At 34.2% G+C, this 27,040-nt stretch overlaps 1 protein-coding gene across 1 annotated transcript; it reads right to left on the bottom strand.

Moving 5' to 3' along the window:
* Positions 1–156: 156 nt before the first annotated feature.
* On the bottom strand, positions 157–20,219 carry ajm1 (apical junction component 1 homolog). Its single transcript, XM_051110124.1, has 2 exons — positions 20,047–20,219; positions 157–5,531 (listed from the first exon to the last, which is right to left on the bottom strand). Exon 2 carries the CDS (start codon positions 5,476–5,478, stop codon positions 2,182–2,184), a length of 3,297 nt encoding a protein of 1,098 aa, XP_050966081.1. The 5' UTR covers positions 5,479–5,531; positions 20,047–20,219; the 3' UTR covers positions 157–2,181.
* Between the last annotated feature and the right edge of the window lie 6,821 nt (positions 20,220–27,040).

Here is a 27,040-nt window from a genome sequence, read left to right as displayed (position 1 = left end):
CGCTGCTCTGAGATCTGTAAGGTGTCACATGGTGAAAAGAAATCCTGAAAAGAAGAGGAAACGTAAAATCCTCTAACATGCCACATGATGGAGCCATAACATTGGAAGAATTACACAAGATGGCAACACAAACTCTTTCAAAGACACATCTTTTTATTTAAGCTTTAGTTTTTCTTTTTCTCTGTGAGACTGTGTCTTTGTCTCGTTTGTTTTCAGCATAACAGCGACGGTCGACACATTGATCTTTAAAAATATCACTCCTACTATATATATATTTTCATATATTTTACTATATACTTTATCCCTCATATACAGCATATTTTCAAATATCAAATATTCAGGCAGGTTAATTATATTAATGTAATGAGATAGAAAAAATAGAATCACATGCAATCATTTCTTTCCGTTTACCACTGTATATGTACACTCTGTCGGGCAAAAACACCTGAATGTGTGCTATAGCGGTTCTGCCAGAAATCTGAGTTCAGACAGAAGGGTGTGCAGGGTTGTGCTGTGACATGAATTCATCAAGTAAAGCAGTGAACAGATTTGTCGAGCAAAGTATAACTGGGACATTTAAGGTAAAACCCGCTTTGGACATGAAATAGGAGCAAACTGCAAGTGCATGACAAAATTGTACAGGTATCGGCTCACTGATTCTTGAGTACTGGGACAAAACAGGTTGCACAACTTTTTTTTTTCATGTCAACACAGAGAGATTAAAAACATGTACTGTTAGGTCAAATACTTTTGAATAACAAATCCAGCATTACACTTTACAAATGAATTGATAATACAGGATGGTTTTAAACAGATTGTCAGTGCATCTGTTGACAGAAATTAAACATCTGAGTGTTGACATAATAACCAGTTTGTTTTTGCATGTATTCATTTATTTTTCTGGTGTTGCTTCGCTATTAACAAACCTACTTAAACTAATGGCAGATAAAAATGTGAACCGTTTCATGCAGCAACTCAAGAATCAGTTTTGTGTTTTGCTACCACATGTTGCATTTGTATTGTAGCATTTGTGAAATTGTTAAACATCTGAAATCTAAATATGAAACCAGTAAGTGAAAACAACCACATACAAAAAAAACTATTTTTCCAAGCTTAATAACTAATGTAGCATACAGCAACTCTGGTTCCATTTTTCTAGAGACGAAACTACAGCCGCATCAATATCATATCCCTCATAATCTTAACAACTACTAAAATATTTCCAAGTCTAATAGGAGATCACAAGGAAACTCTATCAATGACACGCATATAAGAGATATCTCAGTTCACAGTGTTTCTGATGGAACAGTACCGGCCAACACCTAATGTGCAGCACATCACTGATACTTCCAGATTTTGTCTTCAAATTCATTATTGCTCAAGTAATTCTACTAAACATACATAAAGCACCAGTTACTTCTTTAAAACAGAACCTAAATTACGTAAACCATTTACGAAAATGAGTTTACCAGGTTGGAGCACAAAATTCTAGGTGTTGCTTAATTCTAAGCTCTCTTTTTAATTAAAGCCGTTCCTCAAAGTACATTTAATAGACCGTGGATAATCCACAGCCCTTTGTATGTACTGTTTTTACTCTGCATTAAGTATTTTTTAACTGTTTGTCTATAATATAATATAATATAATATAATGCCTGTATTAACATATCAATAAAAATACACTTTTTTTGTGATAAAAAGAAATACAACATTATATTTCTTTAGCCAAAACTTTTTCAACATTTTTGCGGGATAATGTTGGTCATTTTTTGCATAGGAAAAAATATTCAGCTCTGACGTAAATAAGTACGTAATTCTGTAGTTTGCCAAAATAAATAAAGGTTGTTTCTTTTTTTTTCTCTCTCTCTCTCTTCATGAGCAATAAAAGAATATCAAAAGAGAATTGCTACAAAGAAACAAACGGCAGTAATTGCCAGTGAAGCATAAATTAACAAATTCTGGGACTAGATATCAAGTCGATGAATAAACAGTGTGAATTACTCATATTCAACATCTGATGGGCAATATTCCAACATTGAATAATACTGACCTTGCAGACATGAATACATTTTTTTTTCTCATTAACAAAATACATATCTACAAACATGTATAACAAATAAGCTTGATATATTTAGATATGTACTATAGTGAGATCTATGCTTTGATATATAAAAGGTGCACTTGTTAAATAATGTCATCTAGGAGATGTGGGTTGGCTACCCAGTCCAAAGTTCGTGGCTCAGAGGCTGCCATTATCATGCACATGAACTGCTTGCCGGTCCTTTTATCAATAGGATAAATAGTAGTGGGAGTGAACCTCCTGTTGTTCTCCACAAACTCACAGAGCTTTTGGTAGACATTGGGATACTCGTGGCGAAGAAACACCCCACGTATTCTCAGCTCCCGCTGAATGTTGATGAAGCAGATCTCCCGGGCTTTCCTTCCCTCCTCACCTTCCTTGTCAATGTCAGCCATTCCTGGTGGCGGGGTCAGGATCAATGTCTCCATGTCGCTTTCCTTCCGATGGACCTTCTTTTCTGGGCTGTAGGAGGCAAGAGCAATCTTGGCAAATTTCCTGACGGTTGGGGCTTGGACCCTTGGCGACGGTCCGTCAGGCACTTGATCACCAACAGCGATGGATACATTCAAGAGGAAACATTCATTAGGGTCATATTCCTTTCCCGCCTCTTGGAGCTCCTTGCAATATTCCCCAAGGTTATCCTTGAAGCTCTCCAGCTCACGGAGAGATAAGTACGTTGGCGACATTAGTAGACTTTCTAGTCCAAACTGGAGGAAATTTGTGGATGAACCTGGATTTGGAAATCCCAAAAACAAGACACCCCTGCCCCGAGATAGGTATCCTACTTTGGCTATACGGGAGAAAGCTTTATGGACCTCTGTGGTTTCTCGACAGTGCTTAATTACGTGGCGACACACACTACCGATTCGCCCATAGAGGCAGCTCTCCTTGTGGATGTCCCAGTCTTCGCGGCGACAGTTGCGAGAGCAGTAGTAGGTATAGCAGCTGTGGCAGGACTTAAAGTAGAGGCAGGCGTTAAACAAGGTCTCAGTTCGACGGCATTTATTGTTTGAACACATCATCGTGTCGTCCTCATCGGGACTCTGGTCAGGGGAGCACTCTTCTGCACTTCTCAGGCCATCACAACTCCCATCAGTGTCTCTTAGTGTGTCAGGATCTATTTTTATCGAAGTGGGTTGTTTGTCAAGGGGCATGCCACTTTCAGATCCTGCCATCGAATCCTTTCTCGCTGAAGATACTGCTTCTTCTTCATCAATGAGCTTTTTGAGTTGATCAAGCAAGTCTTCACTTGTCCTCCTGGCTGGAGGCTTGTAATCGATGACGAGGTCAGCTAGAAGCTCATCAAGCTGCTCTAAACTTTGCTGTAGGGATGTGCTGCTGTGTGCTTTCTCTTTGGTAGATTCTCCAGAGCGGGATTTCGCTTCACGTTGAGGGGCTTCTTGATTTGGGGCACTTTTTGAATCCAGCACGTCCCAACTTGCAGAGCGTGCTTCTGATTTACTGAGATTGCTTGGTCTGATATCATTGTCTGTGATGGTGATCTCAGGTGTGACAAACCACAGTTTACTTGAAGAGCTCCTTGCCTCAGTTGGACTTTTGTCAATCAGAGAGTTTTCAGATAAGGACAGTGCAGCATAGCGCCTCGGTGAGCTGGAAAGATTGACAACCACAGGTTTTGGTCGTTCACTTGAAGTTTGTATCCCCTGACACAGAAGATTCTCATCGCTTTTACCTCGAGGTACAGGCTGTTCCCTCTCAACATGGGTATCGAGGATGTTATCCCAAGATCTTGAGTACGGTCTTGGGTCTGTTACGGTTCTTGCTGGCTCCATGCATGGGTTGGCATACCAAGTTGTGAGCTTTGGCTCTTGTCGAACTCTTGTGGGGGTAACCTGTGAGACATACGAGGAAGGGTAGTGGCTAGAGTAGCCAGATGCCTCAGAGCCGTACCAGTCCTCTGACTGCGGCTGCACCACACGGGCATGCCGTCTTCCCTCAGTGTAATACGCCCTTGCAGGAATGTGATGCTCCATTGGTGGCGTGTAGGGGTCGGCCATATAGAAGATCCGAGGAGGGGCCGTTTGAATTTGATATGTCCTTGGGTCATCGCCATAAAAAGTCCTTGCTGGAGGTGTCTGTATTATATATGCCCCTGGCTCACTTGCAGCATAGTGTTTAGGGTACACAGGCTGTCCAGGGTAATGGTAAGCGTCGATTTCTGCGAAATATGGCCGGGAAGGTACAGTATGAACAATGTGAGTCCTTGGATCTTGTACATATTGTACTTTAGGTGAGTAGGGTTGGCTAGGAATGCTGTATCGGTCATCTTGGTAATAAGTCCTTGATGGAGCTGAAGATCCATACTTCCCCAAATCCTCTGCATAGAAGAATTTAGTTGGCACGTTGGGGCTTGAATGAGCCCTTCGTTCCCGTCCATAGTGTTCCCTTGGTTCCCGTGGCGAAACCGCCTTTTGTAAAGGGATCTCCATAGGCTGCATGTAGCTATTTGGCATACTTTGGGAATACTGGTACGCCTGCCTGTACTCTCCCGTGAAGGACTCAGTGGGAGTTGGTGTCCTCGAAGTGGAGAAATGGCGAGGCACTGTCAGACTCCGACTGCCACTGCTAGGATACTTCTGCCAAGGTATCTCCACATGGGGTGTAGCTGCCTTTCGGCCTCCTTGCTGCACAGCCGACTCGTCTGGTTTGATGTCCACCCGGCAGCGAACGTGAGGACTAGTAGCAGGTTTCTCTGGCCTTCCTTCCTCAAAGCCTTCAGGCACATATACAGGGGAATACCTGGTTGTATCACTCCTCTGCGGCTGCAGTTTGACGGGATGTACTTCGTTCAAGTGTGCCCGTGTGGCAGCGTAGGAAGACTCTCTTCTTGGGGAAACTTCTGGCCTTGGCTGAGTGTTTCGATGCGCCCTTTGAGATTCCCGGCCCCTCCTGGCCACTGGAGGGGAAGCATCAAAAGATACAGGAGTTAGGCTGGTCTGAACCCGTGAGGCACTTCGAGATCTAGTCCTCCTCTTTTGTTCTGTCACAGCAATTTCACCAGGCATCTCAGCAGTCATTGGCTGGGAGGTGAGACGGTAGCTAAATATGTCTGGGGAAGAAAAACGGTGGAGTCCATGCCCTTGTTGGCGACCTAAGGCGTTCCAGGCAACCTCTGGATTGGCCGCGTACCTTTCAGCCCTTCGGTATGGGTACTCCATTGCTATTGTATGGTATCGGGTTTTGTCCATAGACTCAGTGTCAAAGCTACGGCAGTGCCTCTTTTTGCTTTTGCTTTTTCGAGTGTTCTCCAGTTTGCTGATGGATGGGGAATCACATTGTTTTGAGGGATGACAGGCTTTGGAGTGGTTTGTGAGGGAATTCACTTTAACATCTTGATACACTGCTGATACTAGTATATCAGGTGGATCTGTGCGTGTCATCTTAATGAGACTCTTCTAATTTTCCCCATTAAATTCGTTTAGGTTAAGGTTCCCTGCAAGAGAGGAGGAAAACAAAACAAGATTAGTATTTTGTTGTACAAGTTGCATTCAAAACACCCTATCTGCAATACTAAGTATGAATGCAAAGAGTGTTTTTAGGAACTGGCTTATAACCATAAAAATGCAACATTACTTTCAAATGTAATACTGTAAACAATAACTGCACAAAACTCAGTATTCTACGGTCCCACATTGTTTATCATTATTTGACAAGCATTGCATGTATACGGTTACCTGTGCAAATGTACGTGGCAAATAAACCCAATTCTGATTCTGCTTCAACTGCATTGTGTTGTTCAGCAAAATATGTTGGCAGGATGTATGTAAGTAATTTGGAGGTGGCTGCCAGAGGATGATGTTTCCCCTGGCAACAACATCATCTCATAACCATCGTAGTACATACAGTGTGAGGGCTCAACAGAATTGCACTGAATCCCTAGTACAAAAATCTTTCTTTTCACCTTTGAAATGTCTTGGAATGGTAAATCGCTTAAGAACGCTTACGTAATTCTAAACATTTTTATCTCTTATGCTTGGCTTCAAATTAAACTTTTATCAATTCAAATCTGCAGGTTGAAGGCAGGACAGAAATAGTGTCTTGATTCTAAATTAGGCTCTTTGAAAGCTTCTTGTCATTCTCATAAACTTTATGCAAAACAGGTGCAATCATTTGTCTGTATTGTACAAAGAGGACACGGCTGAAGTAATGCATGTCGTCATTAAAGATACAGTCAAAATAAGGATTGCAATTAAATATATGCACTACTAGCTTTTTCTCAATTCACATTTAGTTCCATCTCGTCAATGTCTGTTTTCTTGCAAAAGGGAGATTAAATGGTTTTCAAGACCTCCTACACATTCCCTACAGCTAAGTTTATCAGATTGAGGAAATCACATCTCATTTCTACAACAAACATTATGTAAAGAAGGAACTGACACTTCTACAAACATTACTATGCCCAGACGCTGTTTACTCACAGAGCGTTAGTCTGGCAGCTTTTCACAATGTCTCACGCAATTGAGTAACTGTGTGCGTATGGAACACCCACCGTCTACCAACATATGCACAGTCACTTGTTGACTTGCAAGATATTTTTTTGTCCCTAACTAATTTGGAAATGCATCATTAGTTCAAAATAATGATAAATTTGTTCTAGAAAAAAAATCCAGGAATACTGTAGGAACAGCGGCATAAGATTGTCTGCGATGATGAAAAGCGCTTTTAAAATCCAGTAAAAAGCCAAGAAATGCAATTATTGTATTCACGTTGGTTTCATATGTCCAATAAAAAAAAATAATACAACATTTTTACACCTTCAGTACACACTAGTGCACACATAATTACCGTTATTTAAAAATAAATAAATAAAACTTTTTCCTTTAAAACAAATACCACCCCAACATTACAGAATTTTCCAGTCTTCGGCTGATGAAACCATCTATGCATTATTGAAATTAAAGCCCCACAAAAATATCAAAATTTTAATTATTAAATTGAAAAAAATGTTCATCATAGAAGAAGTGTATAGTTAGGGCCTGAGCACCGATGGTGCGAGGACCCAATTGGAATTGCTCAGTTTCTTCTTCTTCTCCAAAATGAATTGCATTTTTGAGGGCCTAAACATGCTTAAAAACTCACAAAACTTTGCACACGCACCAAAAGTGGTGAAAATGAATATTTGATATGGGTGAAGTTGGTATGGCAAAATGGCTCGATATCACCAACTATAAAATTTCAACGAGGTGCCCCTTGAGCAAGGTTTCACATACATGTACAAAATTCGGTAGACACATGTAACATACCAATACCTACAAAAAATTGGCTAGGTACAAAGTCCAAAGCCCAACAGGAAGTCGGTTATTTTATATTTTCTTGGCAAGATTTGTGCCATTTTTTGCCATTTTCAGGAGTTAAACAAACTCCTCCTAGAGATTTAAACAGGTCAACACCAAATTTGGTCAGTGTAATCTAAAGCCCGCTGTGACATTACATTGCAAAGATCTTGAGTTTTCATTGAAGGGCGTGTCCGTGGCGGCCTGACAAACTTTGATGTTTCGCTATGAGACAGGAAGTTGTTATAATTCAGGCATGCAATGTTGGATCTGCACCTAAATTCACGTTTGATAAGAGTCCTGTCCTGAACACATACCCATAAGGATGCCATATTGAGTTATAGTCATAGCGCCACCTGCTGGCAACAGGAAGTGACATGTTTTATGCTCTAACGAACTCCTCATAGAGATTTAATGACATCAACATTATATTTGGTCAGTCTACTCTAAAGGCCTTTACAATGTTAAATTGTGAAGATCTTGAGTTTTAGTTGAAGGATGTATCCGTGGCGGCCTGACAAAGTTTGATGTTTCAGTATGTAAAAGGAAGTTGTTGTAACTCAGCCATACAGTGTCAGATCTGCCACAAACTTTACACGTTCGATGAGAGACCTGGCCTGAACACATATAATGTTATAATCATAGCGCCACCTGCTGGCAAAAGGAAATGACTTGTTTTACACTAACTTAAACATGCAATGTCCAATCTGCACTAGACTTCACATGTTTGGTAGGAGTTCTGGACCGAAGATATCGAAAGGCCAATATTCAGCTATAATCATAACTGTTGGCTAAAGGATATGTCATGTTTTACACTAACTCAAACATACCATGTTCAGTCTGCACCAAACTTGATATGTTTGATCAAAGCTTGGAGACATCTACATGCCAATACTCAGTTATAGTCAGAGCGCCACCAGCTGACATCAGGAAGTTTGGCACATATACATGAGTCTGACATATTCGTCCTCTATTTGCCACTCTAAATGCATATTGCTCACCGTTCGCTGTTTTCCTAAAGCCATCAGGTGGCGGTGAGTCTGGGTGCGAGTGCCCTTTCAACGCTACTTGCAGCTTTAATTATATTTAAATCTATTTTTGGATAATTTTATTTTTGAATAAAATAATCTTTAAATAAAAAAATGCATTGACCCAAAAATAATGAACAATAAAGACAAACTGTTTGCAGAGCATAAAAGCTGTCATAATTATCAGTGATGATCTAAATCCCTTAAGAGAGCTGATAGCACTAAGCTTCACACATTTCAGACAATAAAAACAAACTCTGGCAAATTCAAGTCACAAACTGTTTTTTTTTTTTTTTTTAAATAAAGCTGATTGTACATTATGTCTTCTTTTAAATTCTATATAAGGAAGAAAGTCATTAAGTCGTGACACCAGGAAACTAATGTAAAATTAAATCACACAATACAATCTGCATAAAATGTTCCATTATTATTATTATTATTTTAAATGAATGAATAAATTCATTTATTAGTCATGGATCTGGTTAATTTAAAAGTGCATGCAGTTTTGTTTCAATTACTTATTCAGTAGAATGTGAGAATATTAAATAGATCTTGAAGGCAGAAGAGCCTTACAGTGAATATACACTTCTTATTTTTGTCTTGTTTTCCAGTACAATTATATAACCATTCTTAAATTAAGATACATTTACTTTACATGTCTTCCAAGTTTTTTTTTTTTTTTTTTGCTGACCCCAATGGCAATTTTTTTCTTGTTTTAAGCATAAATGGCCACTCTGAGTAATGCATAATGCACTTTGAATTTGAAATAGTTTTGGTATGAGAGTTAACAGGAGCATTTGTTCAGCAGCTCACTGAAAAATCGCCAACTCCAGCACTCACAGGAGTCAAGACTTTGTAAAGCTCATCCGTGGCCTTTGACCTTGTCATCTGTAAAGTGTGTGAACGTGCCTGTAGTGCGCCGTCTCTCCTCTCATCTCACTGCTGCTGATGCCAGCTGACCCTTTTAACCCAGCGCAGAGCTACAGATGGATGTGAATTATTGAACATGCGAGCCTCTTTACTACCACATGTTTCCTCTATAGGTGCTTTTCTTTTTACTGTAGACACAGTGCGCTGTATCAGAAAGACCTATCTATTAAGCATCCATGAAATGCATGGAAATCTGAGATTTATCCGGCTATAAAATAGAGTGACAACCAGAACAAATATTCTGACAAAGCAAACGCTGCTGCCTAAAATACAACCCAAAATGTTCATTTTCATGACCGAAGACAACTTCATGTATGAAACATATGCAGTGCACTCACATACAATACAACAGCCTATATGAATATGAGCTGATATAAACTCCAGTTTGTGCAAAACCTGATGATTTACAGAGAATCTGAGCTTTTGCATGAAAAAGTTCACATGATCAATAACACAAATTTACATGCATTTGATTAGTAACCTAGAAATCTGATGAATCTAAGTATAATATATGCTGTATGTGAAATTCACAATTATGAATTAAGTACAAGTAATATTTTAAAAATAATATTTAATATTTTAACACTCTATTACACCCTAAAATATAAATTGTGTAATTAAAAACAGCAAAAAAAAAAAAAAAAAATAAATAAATAATAATAATAATAATAATAATAATTCTGCATGCAAAAATTGGTAAGACAAACAAACAAACAAAAAATATATAACTATTATTGCTGATTCAAATACAGCAGAAATAAATATTAGATTAAAAGATTTTAATAATTAGAATTGTTGCACTGGCAGCTGAACAAAATTAAGATTAAGGTGAGGTACTAAAAAGACTAAAACTGAAATAAATAAATAAATTAGGGCTTAACATGCATTAGAAAACAACTAATAAAATAGAAAATGACTGTAACAAAAAGACTAAATAAATAAACTTAATTAAATATTAGACGACAAATGTACACCTAAAAATGGAATAAATAAATAAATAAATTTTGTCTTGGCAATTAATTGAAATAAAACACGTTTAAGCTGACTATTAAAATGACTAAAACTGGAATAAAAATAAATTAGGCTAAATATACATAAAAAAAAAAAAAAACTAATAAAAATAACAAAAGCACATAGAAAACGACTAACAAAATGACTAAAGTAAATAAATTAAATTTAATATTAGATGACAAATGTACACCTAAAAATGGAATAAATAAATACATAAATGTTGTCTTGGCAACTAACTAAAAGTAAAAATAAAGCTGAAATAAAAATAAATTAAGGCTAAAAATACATTATAAAAACAACTAATAAAAATAACAAAAACGCACAGCAAATGACTAACAAAATGACTAAAATAAATAAATAAAATTAAATATTAGACAACAAATGTACACCTAAAAATGAAATAAATAAATACAAAAATGTTGTCTTGCCAGCTAATTAAAATAATAAAACATGTTTAGGTTGACTACTAAAATGACTAAAACTAAAATAAAAATAAATTAAGGCTAAATAGACATTAGATGAAAAACAAACTTAAGATGAATAAAAGATGCAACTAACTGAAATAAGTTTAAGTGGAGTACTACAATGACTAAAACTGAACTAAAAAAAAACTGAATAGGAAAAAAAAACAATAAAAAATCTACAAATAAAACAAAATGAAAGCAAAATATTAATAAATGCTATAATAGGTAATAAAAATACTAAAATATCATGTAAAATCACAAAGCAGTCCAAGGTGGGTTCAGCTTCAAGTTCTTTGAAATCACAAGTGGAATAATTTTGCATGAGAAACAATGATATTTCATGTGCACACGTACATTCTAAAATGTAAAGAAGCAAAAAGTCAAGGTGTCTTGCTCTGACTTCCCAAGCCTGAAATTATTTCTCAAGTCAGTGATTATTTCTTGATGTGAATTCCTCAGACCCTTCTTATCAGAGCCCTTCAGTCTTATCAATGGCAGTCTAGTCTCATAATGCAAGCCATTAAACACTGCAGACTTGAATAGAACCTTTCCATGCCAATGCGAGGACTGTCAATGCGGTCCATTCCTCGCCAAAGGCCCAGTGCTAATTTTGCATAATGAGCCTATTTGATACGGGGGACAATGGGAGGCTTGTGAAAGGCTTGAAAACAAAAAACTCCCAATCCTGCAGCCTGAGCTGCTCAACGAACTCTGCAGAAAAGCAGATCTGTGACAGAAAAGCATCAGTGCCGGTGTGGGAAAAAAAAGCGATTATGGGACGTACTGTAGCAAGGCTGTAATGCACAAATGGGCCGATCGGAGTCATGATCTGTGAAAAATCATTGGTGACAGACTCCATCAAAACCAACGTCTCCTGACCTGCTCCCTCCCGTACCACCATCTGTTCAGGATGATCTGGCAACGCCCAGCCTCTCCACACACCCATTAACTACCTGATGAACTATTGGTAAACTAGCACAGAAAATACCAGAGTTTTACCTGCAATAGAACTGAGTTAGGTTAGGTTATGTTAAATAGGTTTATTCAGTTTGAGTTGGGATGGGATTCAATGTTTCTGAAAGAAGGCTCTTATGCTCACCAAAGCTGCATTTATTTGATCAAAAATACAGTAAAATTGTGAAATATTATTAGAATTTAAAATAACTCATTTCTATTTGAATATATTGCAAAATGTAATTTATTCCAGTGATTTAAATCTGAATTTTTTTTAGCATCATTAGTGTTACATGATCCTTCAGAAATGCAGATTTGCTGCTAAAGAAACATTTCTGATTATTATCAATGTTAAAAATATTAGATGAAAAGATTTTAAAAATTGTAGTTGTTGTAGCTGAACAAAATTAAGTTTTTGGTGAAGTACTAGAATTACTAAAATGGAAATGAAAAATTAAGACTAAAAAGACATTAAAAACTAATAACATAAATATTAAATAACATAACTAATAAAAATAACAAAAGCACATAGAAAATGGCTGTAACAAAATGACTAAAATAATGAACTAATAAATAGTAGACGAAAAACTTTTTTTAAAAAAATTGTTTTGGCAAATAGCTAAAATAAAGTATGTTTAAGCTGACGTCTAAAATGACTAAAATTAAAATAATTAAGGCTGAATAGACATGAAAAATAACTGTTAAAAATAAAAGCACATAGAAAAAGGCTGTAACAAAATGACTAAAATAATTAACTAATAATTAAATATTAGATGAAAAACGTAAAGTTTTTTAAAAAATTGTTTAGGCAAATAGTAAAATATGTCTAAGTTGACATCTAAAATGAATAAAACTGAAAATAAAAATAAATTAAGGCTGAACAGACATTAAAAACAACTGTTAAAAATAACAAAAGCACACAGAAAATGAAAACTTATTAACACCTGATTAACTATTGGTAATCTAACAGAAAATACAAGGTTTTACCTGCAATAGAATTGAGTTAGGTTAGGTTATGTTGAATAGGTTTATTCAGTTTGAGTCAAAAGTTTACAATTGGGATAAATTTTTAATGTTTCTGAAAGAAGGCTCGTATGCTCAGCTAAAGTGCATTTATTTGATCAAAAATACAGTAAAATTGTGAAATATTATTAGAATTTAAAATAACTCTTTTCTATTTGAATATATTACAAAATGTAATTTATTCCAGTGATTTAAATCTGATTTTTTAAAGTATTATTAGTGTTACATGATCCTTCAGAAATCATAATATGCTGATTTGCTGATAAAGAAACATTTCTGATTTCTGATTTTTTTTTGGAAATTATGATACATTTAATTTTATTTATTCCTTTTTTTTGACATTATAAATGTCTTTACTATCACTTCTGAACAATTTAAAACATACTTGATGAGTAAAAGCATTAATAAAATCTTAAATCCAAGTATAAAATATTAAGTTTTAAAATATTATAATGAACCCAGACCTCTGAAAGGAAAAAAATCTAGCTAATTATTGCCATCAAATAATGTGATTTATTTATTTATTTAACAATTATTTTTCCAACACAAAGCAGCATATAGTTTTAGTGAACCATTTAAACAAATGGAGTGACAGAGATAATTACAGTTATTTAAATTCATAATCAATCATAAATTAATCGAGATTGTAATTTTACTCTTTTAATATGAAGATACATCTTTAAACGAAGGCTCTGACACAATCCAAACAGTATGAGTGAATAAGTGATGACAGAATATTTATTTTTGGGTGAACTATCCCTTAACTATTTACTAGCATTCATGAAGAAGTGATACTCAGAAAGACACTGACAACAGTAGACGATATAATCTCTAGATCTGTAATTCTCCTACCCCGTTCCTCTCGGCTGCTCCCGAGTATCCCATCATATTCCCAGCCATCGAGCTTCCCAGTTTCTGACCTTGTCTTTGTGCAGCGTCTGTGCTGTCAGTCAATCTCTAATCTCTGTAATCCACTTTCACTCGTGAACATGACAGGAGTTTGTCTCATAAAATCGGAATCAGGCCAAGTCAAACACGGGCCACAAACCGCCCTGGGGACGCACCACAGGCGGGTCACGAATGCCATAATCTACACGCTCCACACAATAATTCATGTGAAAACCTGAACCTGAGCCACAACAGCTTCTGCTTTAAAAGGTACAGTGATCTTGAATATCTCGCTAAAATGGCATAATTTGCTGCAAAATCAAAAGACAAAATAGACATGATAATGCACAGTAATTTGTTAAAATATCCAGTTTGCCAACCTGAACCTGATTTATGATCAACAAGAGGTTCTGCTTTCAGATTTAGTCACATGCATCTAACGCACTAAAAATGACTTTTCACACTAAAATCAAAAGAAAAACTAAGACATTTTCATGGAAAAAAAATAAATAAATAAATAAAATACACATTTGCTAAGCTTTTACACACAATAAATCATGAGAAAATATCCAGTTTCCAAGCCTGGACCTGATTTCTGATCTATAAGAGGTTCTGCTCTGGCACATTTTGCACTGAAATCAAAAGAAAAGAGAAGAAATTGTCATGATAATGCTTTTTAAAATGAACCTTCATTTTATCCAGTTTTCAAGCCTGATCAACAAGAGATTCTGCTTTCAAATTTAGTAATGGAATCATTTTTTAATGGCTTTAATATGTTTTTATTGTGTTATAATTCATGTGAAAATATATTGTTTGTGAGTCTGAATCTGATTTCTGATTCACAAGAGATTCTGCTTTCACATGTAGTCTTTGCATCTTAGTTAAAATGGCTTATTTTGCCCTAAAAAAAAAAAAAAAAAAAAAAAAAAAAAAAAGTAGTCATGATGATGGTTTTAAAATGTACATTTGTTGGGTTTTTATTGCGTTTCCTCACAATAAATCATGAGAAAAGATCCAGTTTGCAAGCCTGGACCTGATTTCTGATCTAAAAGAGGTTCTGCTCTCATGCATCTCACTAAAAATGGCACATTTTCCATCTAAATTTAAAGAAAAAAGAAATTATGATAATGGTTTTAAAATGCACCTTAATTGTGTTTTCATGTTGCAAAGACAATAATTGATGTGAAAATATCTCATTTTCAATCGTGAACCTGTTTTCTGATCCACAACAGGTTCTGCTTTTTAAATGTACAGTATTGCATCTCATAAAAAAAGGTATTAAAATAAAAATTAAAAAAAACAAGAAATTGCCATGATAATGGTTTAAAAATGGACCCTTGTTTTTTTTTTTTTTTTTTTTTTTTTTTTTTTTTTATATTAACACATAATTATTGTGCATCTTAAAAATGGCATATTTTGCACCAAAATCAAAAGAAAAAATAGCCATGATAATGGTTTAACGCATCTTTATTGTGCAGAATGATTTATTTTGAAAATATCCAGTTTGCCAACCTGATTTATGCTCAACAAATGGTTCTGCTTTTAAATTTAGTCCCATGCATCTCACTAAAAATGACATAATCCACACTAAAATCAAAAGGAAAAATAAGAAATATTCATGATAATGGTTTTAAAAAGTGTTTTTATTGTTACCTACAATAATTCATGTGAAAATATATCGTTTGTGAGCCTGAATCTGATTTCTGATTCACAAGAGGTTCTGCTTTCAAATGTAGTCTTTGCATCTTAATAAAGTTGGCATATTTTGCCCTAATAAAACTCACGATGAGGGGTTTATATTGTGTTGCCTCACAATAATTCATGAGAAAACATACTGTTTGCAAGTCTGGACCTGATTTCTGCACTAAAAATGGCACATTTTGCACCAAAATCAAAAGAAAACATAGTCATGATAAAATATTGTGTTGCAACACAATAATGTGAAAATATATATACAGTTTTGAAGTCTGAACCTGTACAGTAGTTTTGTGCATCTCAAAAAAATGGCAAAAAAATTGCAAATAATAATGGTTTAAAAATGGACCTTTGTTCTGTTTTTGTATTGCCACACAATAATTCTTGTGCATCTTAAAAATGGCTTATTTTGGCCTAAAATCAAAAGACAAATTAGCCACGATAATGGTTTAATCTTAGTAAAATTGGCATATTTGACCCTAAAATAAAAAGAAAAACAAATCAAACAAATCATGGCACAGAAATCAAAAGAAAAAGAAATTGTATGAATGCTTTTAAAATGCACCTTTTGCACCAAAATCAAAAAAAAAAGATATTATAATGCTGAATGCTTTTAAAATGCACCTATATTGTGTTTTTGTGTTGCAACACAATAATTAATGTGAAATATATATATCCAGATCCAAATATCCAAAATATCTAAGCCTGAACTTTAAGCCTGTGCATCTCACAAAAAATGGCCAAAAATGCCAATGATAACCTTCTTTCTTTTGCATCCTAAAAATGGCATATTTCACCCCAAATTCAAAATAAAAAAATAAAAAAAATAGGCATAAAAAATGCACAAATGCACCTTTGTTGTGTTGCCACCCAGCATTTCAGGTGAAAATATCAAGTTTTTAAGCTTGAACCTGATTTCTGATCCACAAGAGGTTCCGCTTTCACCCCAAAAATTAACAGAAAAAATACAAATGTCCTGTGCATTTCACAAAAATGGGATATTTTGTCATTAAATCAAAAGGAAAAATATGAAATTGGAAAATATGAAATTATATGAAATATGACCCAGACTTTCATCTAGCACAAGATAATGTTATCTATATGTAGAAACAAAATGATTTCACACACTAAAAGCAGGAAATGCAAACTTAATCAGCATCATCTAACATCATCTGACCACAAAGCACTCATAACCACAGAGAAAGCATGCTGGTGCATGAGAAAGACCCCTTCAATTAAACGCTTTTGAGTGAATCAGGCTTTGTTGAAGCTCCTTGACCCATATGAGCAAACAGAAAGATGCAATCGCCAGAGCGGAGATAGCAAAGCTCTTCACATCGCAGTATGCCACGGCATTTAGAAAACCAGCTAAAAATAACACAACGTCAGGACTTCAGGCCAAGAGAAGTTCAGGGACCTTCATGTGACCTGATCATGCACCAGTTACAGGGTCATATCATTCGTGCACTGAGGTCCACTCAAAGTTGCATTAGATTTTACTTCAGAAGATATAACTTCAAGTAGTTCAACTAGGAAAAGTAGTTATACTACAAGCTACTGTTAAGTACAGTAGGTAACTACACTAAAGTTATATAAGAGGGCAATATATTTTAAACAACATAATTATCAGATGATATTATTCAAACAGAAGCAGCACTATTTATCTGGCACAAAAATAAGGATACTTAGAGAGATACAATCAAAGTTAATATGTAAATGCACATACACTTACACTAATCAACATCATCAAGCTAACAGAACTAAACAACATTATAATTTATTCACATCATTTATAAATATATTCCCAAACAAAACTATTTTAAATTAACCATCAAATGAAGCAACTCTAAGACACTTTGCTTTTTTATAGAAGCTTGTTCTGCCATGCAGAAAATACATCAATAAAAAGGTAACTGCAACCTTTTATCTAACTCTTCTCCCCCAAACAATTTATATATCACAATTCAGACTTTTTTAAGATATAAACTCAAAATTGCTAGATATGCATACAGAATTGCATGCTATAAACTCAATTTTAAGAAGAAAATCATGAAAAAAAAATTTATTTAAAAATTTGTTCTTGTAAACTGAAAACTATTAAAAAACATTTAATTGAAATAAACTAGAATAAAATATTCATAAATATAAATACATAAAACATCTAAGGTGAAACAAGCTTAAAGTTTAAATCATAAAATTACAATACTAATTTTACACACACACACACACAAACTAATAAAAATAACAAAAGCACAACAAAAATTCTAAAACACAAAATTAGAGGCTAATTCAAATTATTAATAAGAAAACTATTTAAAAAACATTTTGTTAATTGAAATAAAGTAGAAATACAATATTGATAAATATAAATATTTAAAACAAATCTTAGGTGAAATAAGCTTAAGTTTAAATCATAAAATTACAATACTAATTTTACACATACAAACTAATAAAAATAACAAAAGCACAACAAAAATTCTAAAACAAAAATTTAGAGGCTAATTCAAATTACTAATAAGAAAACTATTTTAAAAAAAACATTTCGTGAATTGAAAAAGCAGAAATAAAATATTCATAAATATTAAATATTTAAAACAAATCCTAGGTGAAATAAGCTTAAGTTTAAATCATAAAATTACAATACTAATTTTACACACACACACAAATAACAAAAGCACAACAAAAATTCTAAAACATAAAATTAAAGGCTAATTCAAATTATGAATAAATACTATATGTACTGTATTTTTTAGGCTGGAGATGAAGTCTTGATTGCTGAAAATTACAGCAGGTTTTTCATAATTACACTTAGCTTTTCAAAGTAGCACAGAATGTGATTTCTGATGAGCTGACCTCTTGAAACTCTGTCCTTTCTCTCTTTTCTTACCAGCTGCACAAATAATGCAGTGGATGTTTTTGAATTCAGCATAAAAATAGAAACATATGAGTCAGTTGAGCGTGCATGTAATGTTTAAGAGACGACCCGTATACGCATGAAAGAGAGTGAGAGAGTGAAGGATATACGTAATGCAATTCGGACTGAGCTTAATGAGGTTCCAGTGAGAGCAAAGGCAACAGCGTTTCCTGTGAACAGTTACTATCATCAATGCAACACTGTAAGACTGAGAGATACTTCATCCAAATGAATATTCTGTCAATTTTTGCATGCAGAAAACAAAATGAGAATTTAACTTTCTTATTTATATTAATGCATTTTGGTTGATGCTTTTATATAATAATAACAGTTCATAGTAAATAGTCCAAAAAAAAAGTATATAGTCCATACGACTGCACAATATTTCAGTCATTAATCTTCCCCTATAAGATAATCCTAAAATCCCACAAGTGTATTTCTAAAAACACTTTCAGATTTTCTAAATACTTTCAGATAATATCATATTAATGAAGCAAAGTGCACTTAAACTCTTAAATGCACGTTTAAAAATGCACTTTGTAATAATGCCAAAAAACTGTAAGTTTTATTTTCAAGTGCATTTTAAATTGTTGTATTAATATATATATTTTACGTCTAGCTACAAATAAATACGCTTACTTTGATGTGTCGACCAACATAAAAGCACAAGCACTTGCGTTATTCAATATTGCATTTAATATTAAAATATCATTACATTTGGCCGTACACTTTTGCCATCACTTAATTATGAAATTACATATATAGATGTATGCACTTAAATGGGTCAAAAAAGCACTCTTAACTAACTGCACTTACTATCAACTATATTACATTTTCTTTTAATTGCAGATCATAAGCAATTAAATGTCTGAAGACATATTCAGTTTGCATTTAAGTATGGTATGTCCGTATAAATGCCATTTTGTAAAATTCTGCAAAAATGCACTTGTTTTTCACAAGGGCGGGATGAAGTTAAAAGTATTTAAGAGATGGGCAAACAGGTTCTGAAGGACCCATCTTTTTGCTTTTCCCATAAAAACATGGAACCAGTCTGAAATGAGCAATGACAGAATTTACACAGCATGCCAAATGATTCCTTTAAAAAAGGGTTTGTGTCATGCAAACCTCTGGTGCACACTGCAGCTCCAGCATGCAGCACGATGCACATTACAGTCTCTAGGCACCATCGCACGATGACGTATAGCCCCAGAGCATCCCACATCACGTGACACAAGTAGACCATTTCATCAGGCATCATTAGAGGTTAGTTCACTTTCACTAGTAGGATCCCCAGCCCTGGCCATGCATCTCCTGACGTCGAAAAATCCACGACTGCATTACATAACCTTCATAATAATAATGACATCAGCACATATGACAAATGAACAGTGGGGAAACACGTCTGTTGCATGCAATAAGTAAGTTGCATGTGCAAAGTAACAGTTTTTCAGTGCGATCAAGCTGCTGTTTGAACTCACGTCGCTAAATGAGCATTAAAACGCGATGCATAAAGCTGGAGGTTTCATAGGTTACTCCTCACGTATATGAGCAATGCATTCATTACCTACTACAGCATCATGCGCAACTCTGATTCCCCACATCAAATCATTTCCATACCGACAGATCATTTTATACTTCCGCACTGACCGTTTGCAATTCGATAGTGTGATCTGTCAAATATCGATGCGCGTGTTTTCAATGTCAATGTCAGAAAAGCTGCGCTCATCTGTCACGCGCACTGCACACACAGATCGCGCGATGCTCTTACCGTGTTAATCCATCCGCCAATAGCATAAATATCCATCATACAGAGCGCTTAAGCTTTATACTGTGCTGAGAGTCGCATTTTAGCGTGAAAGCGGCTGTAGTATCGGCGAATCGTGTCGTCCTCACGCCTCAGCTGATGAGCGCATCTGTGGCGTTACTATCCGCGCGTCTCCTCAGCACCGGCGTCCAATGCGTCTAATATGCGTTCAAAAGGGGCGGGGCGGACGCGGCGAGTACGCGTTCAAAGGAGCGCAGCGAACGCGACTGGTACGCGTTTAAGGGGCGGGGCGAACGCCTCGGGCTGTAACGTAAAATCTAAGTATATTAAACCACTGAAATACTGTATCTTGCGTGTCTGCCCTTACAAAAAAAGCACTGTGGGGATGCCGTGGTACAGTGATGATATTAAATATCATTTTTATATGTATACTGCAGTAAAACCATGGTATTCGTTGAAATAACTTGGTTCACCATCTAAATAAAGCAAGATAGATCCGTATAAAACAGTATATGTTGTAAGCCAACTCATCTTTTCAGTGTGGATAGATAGATAGATAGATAGATAGACAGACAGACAGAGAGACAGACAGACAGATATTTATTTTATTTATTATTATTTATTATGATTTATTATTATTATAGATTATTATTTTATAATAATAATAATAATATAATTATGCTTTGTGATATATGTTGTAAAACCAACGATCTGCCAGAGTGGGGACCACCCAGTAAATATTACATTATTAATAGGGATGCACCAAAATTTTGCCAGCTGAACATGATATTTAAATTATACAAAAACAAATATATAAGATATAATATTAATTACTTATATATATATACATATATATATATATATATATATATATATATATATATATATATATATATATATACTTATATTACTTTCAATAAAAGTGTTATTGAATTAAATTAAAAAGTCTAAGAAAATAATTTAAAATTATTAAATAAAATAATAAATAATTATTAAAAAGCATTTTCGTTTTCTGTATTATTATTATTATTATTATTATTATTATATATATTATGCTTTGTGATATATGTTGTAACACTAACAAGTTGCACCAATATTTTGGCAGCTGAAAATAATACATAAATTGCATAAAATTATATATGTAATTTTATTGTTTTACTTTCAATAAACGTGTGGTTATTTTATTGGATTGTATTATTTTTTTTAATTCAGTATCATTCAAATTATTGAATTAAAGAAGAAGAAGAAGAAAAAAAAAAGCAAAGCAATCGCACAAATAATTTAATATTATTTAAGAAAATAAATAATTATTAAAAAACATTTTTGGTTTCTGTTTTCGGCCAAGTGCATCCAGAACAGGTTTTGGCCCAGAATTTTCATTTCGGTGCATCCCCAATTATAAATATTATATTATACTCCAGAAAAATCTAAGCAGGTATACAATAATGAAACAACACAATTCCTAAGATTTCAAAAATGCATTTCTGCTTTTAAACAAAAACACTGATGAAAGCCTTTACGACAACTTGTAAAGATGTATGCATATCCCACTTAAATGGGTCAAAAAAGCACTTTTAAGGTTAACTAACTGCATTAATATCAACTGTATTACATTTTCATTTAATTGCAAATCATATGCAAGTAAACATCTGAAGACATTATATTCAGTTTACATTAAAGTATATTATGTCCATAATACATACCGTTTTTAAAAACTAAGTGCTAAAGTGCACTTGCTTTTCAGAAGGGCGGGATAAAGTTAAAATTATTTACGAGATGGCCAAACATCACATGAAGAAGCATGAAGGTTCTTAAAAAATCTTTTTGCTTTTCCAATAAAAATAACATCATACCAGTTTGGAATGAGTAAAAAATGACAGAATTTTAATTGCATGCCAAATTATTCCTTTAAAAAAAGGGTTTGTGTCATGCAAACCTCTGGTGCACACTGCAGCTCCAGCATGCAGCACAATGCACATTACAGAGCACTTATGACAACTTGTGCTTTAGAAATGCATTGTATCCCGTACTATTGTTATTCAGAAATACACAAGAAAGTTTGTTGTGAATTCAACTTGAATCCATTACAATTAAAGGGATTCAAGCTTTGTCTCGGCAGGCTGTTAAAGTGTTCGATGGGGAGCAGATCGATACTCACAAATTCTACTAAAGGACCTCCATGGGGACAATCAGTCTGTCGAAAACTGACCGATGTGGGTTAATAAGATCAACAAAGAACCTGAAGAACACATGTAATCAAACACACAGCTGCGAAACCAGCTTATAAACACACCATCGTCCTCGTCCTACAGTAATTATTCAAGACAGCTTGTCATTTCACTACAAACGACCTTACACTGGTGTGAAAAGTACAAGAATGCAAATGAGCCGGCATTGTGTGTTGATAACACGCCGCCTGCCGTAAAAAACGATTAAAAACACAACAACCCGCTTGCATTAGAGGAAAACGCTGTAATTATGATGTATTCATTCAGGCCTCCGTGACTGATGGCTTCAAGACGAATCAACGCTTTCATTTTATTCATTATAAATCCTCTTTATGGCTCGTGTCCAAACCCTTGTGCGCTGCTGCTGTTCACTGTACACTGAGATGAAGTGAGTGATTTTTGAACAATCTACAGTGGCAGCAATTGTTTGTGTCACACAAATAGAGCTCTTCACATGATGTGCTTCTACAGAAATATTTGGCACTATTGTTTTGTCGCTGAATTAACAATTATCTTCTTTGGCAGCTTTTATCATTAAATATTATAAAATGTGTAACATACATACATACATGGGATGCTAGAAGGATGGATATATGGATATAACTGTGAATAAATGGATGGAATGAGAGAATGAAAGAATTATAGAATGATAGATTATAGATGGACAGAATGTAAACAAAAAGTAGAATTCATTGAATAACAGACTGACAGAATGAAGGATGGATGGAACATAAAAGACTGATAAAACAGACTGATAGACAGATCAATAGACGATAGATGATAGACTGACATAACAGCATGATAGAATGGTAGAACAAAAAGAATGAGGGATGGATGTAATTAAAAAATTATAGAACAATAGCTTGACAGACAGATTGTTAGACGATAGATAGATCAATAGAATGATAGAACAAAAAAAGACAGTATCTTAGATTAATAGACAGATGATAGACGGATGGACAGACAGATAGATATAACAACAAAAAAGGACAGATAAATAGATGGATGAAATGAAAGAATGGTAAGACGATAGATTAAAAGAAAATTATAGATGATACAAAGATGGATAGACTAAAGGATAGAACAAAAAAGGATGATGATAGATAAAATGACAGAATGATGGATGGAAAAAGTATGATAGAGAGATAGACAGATAGATAGAGAATGATACATTGAAAAGAGATTGATAGATGATAAATAGATGGAGGGATAGAATGGAAAAATGACAGTGATAGAACAAAAGAAGGCTGAACGGATGGATGGACGGAACGAAAGAATGACAAGACGACAGATTGAAAGACAGATCGATGGAGGAATACAATGACAGAAAAAATGACAATGATAGAACGATAGAACAATAGATAGAACAATAGATAGATAGAACAATAGATGAATAGAACTTAGATTAATAGACAGATGATAGAAGGATAGACAGATAGATATAACAACAGAACAAAAAAAGATGGACAAATGGTTGGATGAAATGAAAGGTAGGAAGACAGATTGAAATACAGATTGATAGATGATACAAAGATGGATAGACTAAAGGATAGAACAAAAAAAGGATGATGATAGATAAAATGATAGTATGATGGATGGAAAAAAGTATGATAGATAGATAGATAGAGATAGATAGAAAGACAGATTGATAGATTATAGCTAGAGAATGATACATTGAAAAGAGGCTGATAGATGATAAATGGAGGGATAGAACGGAAAAATGACAGTGATAGAACAATAGAAGAATGGATGGATGGACAGATCCATCCATTCTTCTATTGTTCAGATTGATAGATGACAGAAGGATGGACAGACAAATAGATATAACAACAGAACAAAAAAGGATGGACAAATGGATGGATGAAATGAAAGAATGGTAGGACGACAGATTGAAAGACAGATTGATAGATAATACAAAGATGGATAGACTAAAGGATAGAACAAAAAAGGATGATGATAGATAAAATGATAGAATGATGGATAGAGAAAAGTATGATGATTGAAAGATTATAGCTTGATAGATGAAGGGATAAAACAATAGAAAAAAATGACAACAGACAGAATGATAGGACGACAGGTAGACAGACAGACAGACAGACAGACAGATAGACAGATAGACAGATAGACTGTAGATAGAGAATGATACATTGAAAAGAGATTGATAGATGATAAATAGATGGAGGGATACAACGGAAAAATTACATTGATAGAACAATAGAAGGATGGATGGATGGATGGAACGAAAGAATGACAGGACGACAGATTGAAAGACAGATCGATAGATTATAGCTGGATAGATGGAGGGATAGAAAGATAGAAAAAAATGACAGAGCGATAGATAGAATGATAGAACGATGGATAGATGGATGGATAGATGGATAGATGGATAGATAGTCTTATACTCTTGTGGTTGTACCCTTGACCTTGCTGCTGAAGCCCCTGTAGCATCAGTCAGCTCACATGAGGACATTCAATCCCGCGGCAGACCGAGTCTCAGTTCCAGCTCTCTGTATTGATTTGACTCCGGGAAGGGAAGAAATGTGCTGAACAGCACACAAACACCTGCTGGCCGATCACAGGACACTGACAGAAGAGCTTCAACAAGAGACTGATCCCTCCACATATGAAACCCAGCCACAGTCAGCACAAACACACACACACACACACACACACACACACACCACACACACACACACACACACACACACGCGTTCACACTGACAACATCCTGAGCAACTTCAGCACAGCACTTCTCAACTGCCCAGATGTCAAATGGCTACACAGTAACAAAACTGTTATCATACGTGCTTACAGTATGTATAGAAAAAAACAATTGTACTGAAAAAACCAATTATATTGTTATCCCAACTATTTACGATAATATACTTAGTTGCATTTACTCCCTGCTTGTTAGTGACATTTTTGGGTCACGACCCACCAGCTGAGAAGTGTTTTATTATAAATCCTCAAAATTCAGGTCAAAATTCCCCAACGCTAACTGTGAATGTCCACTTATAATTCTGTTGAAAGTGTTTTCTCTCTCATTACGTGACAAGCTTCCCTGACGCCAGGCACACATGCGGCTCATGCATTATTTAAACCTCCTGTTCTTTAGATCTGCTGCTGCCCTGTTCGCTGTGGGAATGTCTGCCTATTAATGAAGTGCTTTCTCAGCACATGAGCCTGTGAACGATTCTGATGCCCATAAGTAGGAGACTCATGCATTGTATGAGCTCATACAGCAAACCTCAAGATACTGATACAGGATGATACAACATTTTTGTACAATGCAAGATCAGTCTCAAGCTGTCAGTGATGCTGGTTATACTTTGGGATTGCTGGACTGCTTTTCCCCTATACTACATCAAATCCATGTATAAGTCTAAATTAAATGCTCTTTGTAAACTCATTCACATTGTCATCTTGATGCACACGACTTGAATTAACACTATACATCATAATGCATCACTTTTTAATATGCAAAACAATATATAAAGAGTTTATTTGCAAAAACAGATAACCCTGTTTTGAACATTTTGCAAAAATCATGTTTTTTTCATTGTGCATTCCAATTCATCTTAATCAAACTGCAGTTGGGTTATTTTTATATAAAGTAAAAATAAGTTATAAAAAAAAAAGTTATCTGTTTTTGCAAATACACTCTTCATATATTTTTCAAAATATATTTTAAATGCATGTTGCAAACAGTAGAGCTCAATTAAATAGTTTTAAAATAGAAAATATTTTAGTTATCACCTTGACATACCAAAATCGGTGTCAAAATATCTCAGGTGCAAATTTAGTCTGTTAGATATCAAAACTATATATATACAGATGTGAATGTATTTTCTTGGATTGAAATATATAGGGCAAAACATATTTTTATATGCTTTTAACATTTAAAATCTATTTTCAAAAATATACAAAATGGCCAAAAAAGTATATTAGTAGTACATATATGTATATGTACAAAATTTGTAAATATATTTTGAAACATATGAAAGCAAAATATATTTTCAAAAATATTTAAAAATATATTTTGATTTTTTGTCATTTGATAGTTATTTTAGTGAAATCTTTACTAATTTTTTTATAAAGTAAACATGAATAACTGATATTGTTGGTAATATTTCAAAATGATCACTTACTGCACTGAAGCAACCTAAGTTTACTTGATTATCCATACAACCATTTTAGAAAAAATCATGTTAAAACATGACCAAAAAAGTGTATTAGTAGTACATATATGTACAATAAATTTTGTAAGTATATTTACAACATATAAATAAATATATTTCGAAACATATTAAAGCAAACCCAATTTTTATATATTTTTTTAAACATATTTAAAAATATATATTTAGATTTTTTTTTTTTTTTTGCTAATTATTATTATTATTTTTTTTTTGCTTATTTTAGTGAAATCTTTACTGATTTTTATAAAGTAAACATAAGAATAACTTTGATATTGTTAGTAATATTTCAAAATGAACAATTACTGGACGGAAGCAACTTTAGTTTACTTGATTATCTGTACAACATTTTTACAAAAATTCCGTTAAAATGTGAGCATTGAATATGATCATTAGATTTTTGAGGAACATTTATTTGTTCATCTCTAAATCATCAGTGTATTGCATTGCATTATTACAGAAATTACAGAGCTCTGTTCGTAAACCTACCCTAGTGAAAAATAAAAATATACTAAAATGTACTTAAAATACATTTGTTTCATGCTACGTATATTACAAATACACTTACATATTATG

The sequence above is a fragment of the Labeo rohita genome, chromosome 5 (genome assembly GCF_022985175.1).
Source record: "Labeo rohita strain BAU-BD-2019 chromosome 5, IGBB_LRoh.1.0, whole genome shotgun sequence".
NCBI lineage: Eukaryota > Metazoa > Chordata > Actinopteri > Cypriniformes > Cyprinidae > Labeo > Labeo rohita.
Note: the sequence above shows the minus strand (reverse complement) of the source record. Positions and strands in the feature narration are given on the sequence as shown.

Bases quoted from the DNA above. Each gene is read 5' to 3' on its own strand.
- ajm1 (XM_051110124.1), bottom strand. From the start codon at position 5,478: ATGACACGCACAGATCCACCTGATATACTAGTATCAGCAGTGTATCAA.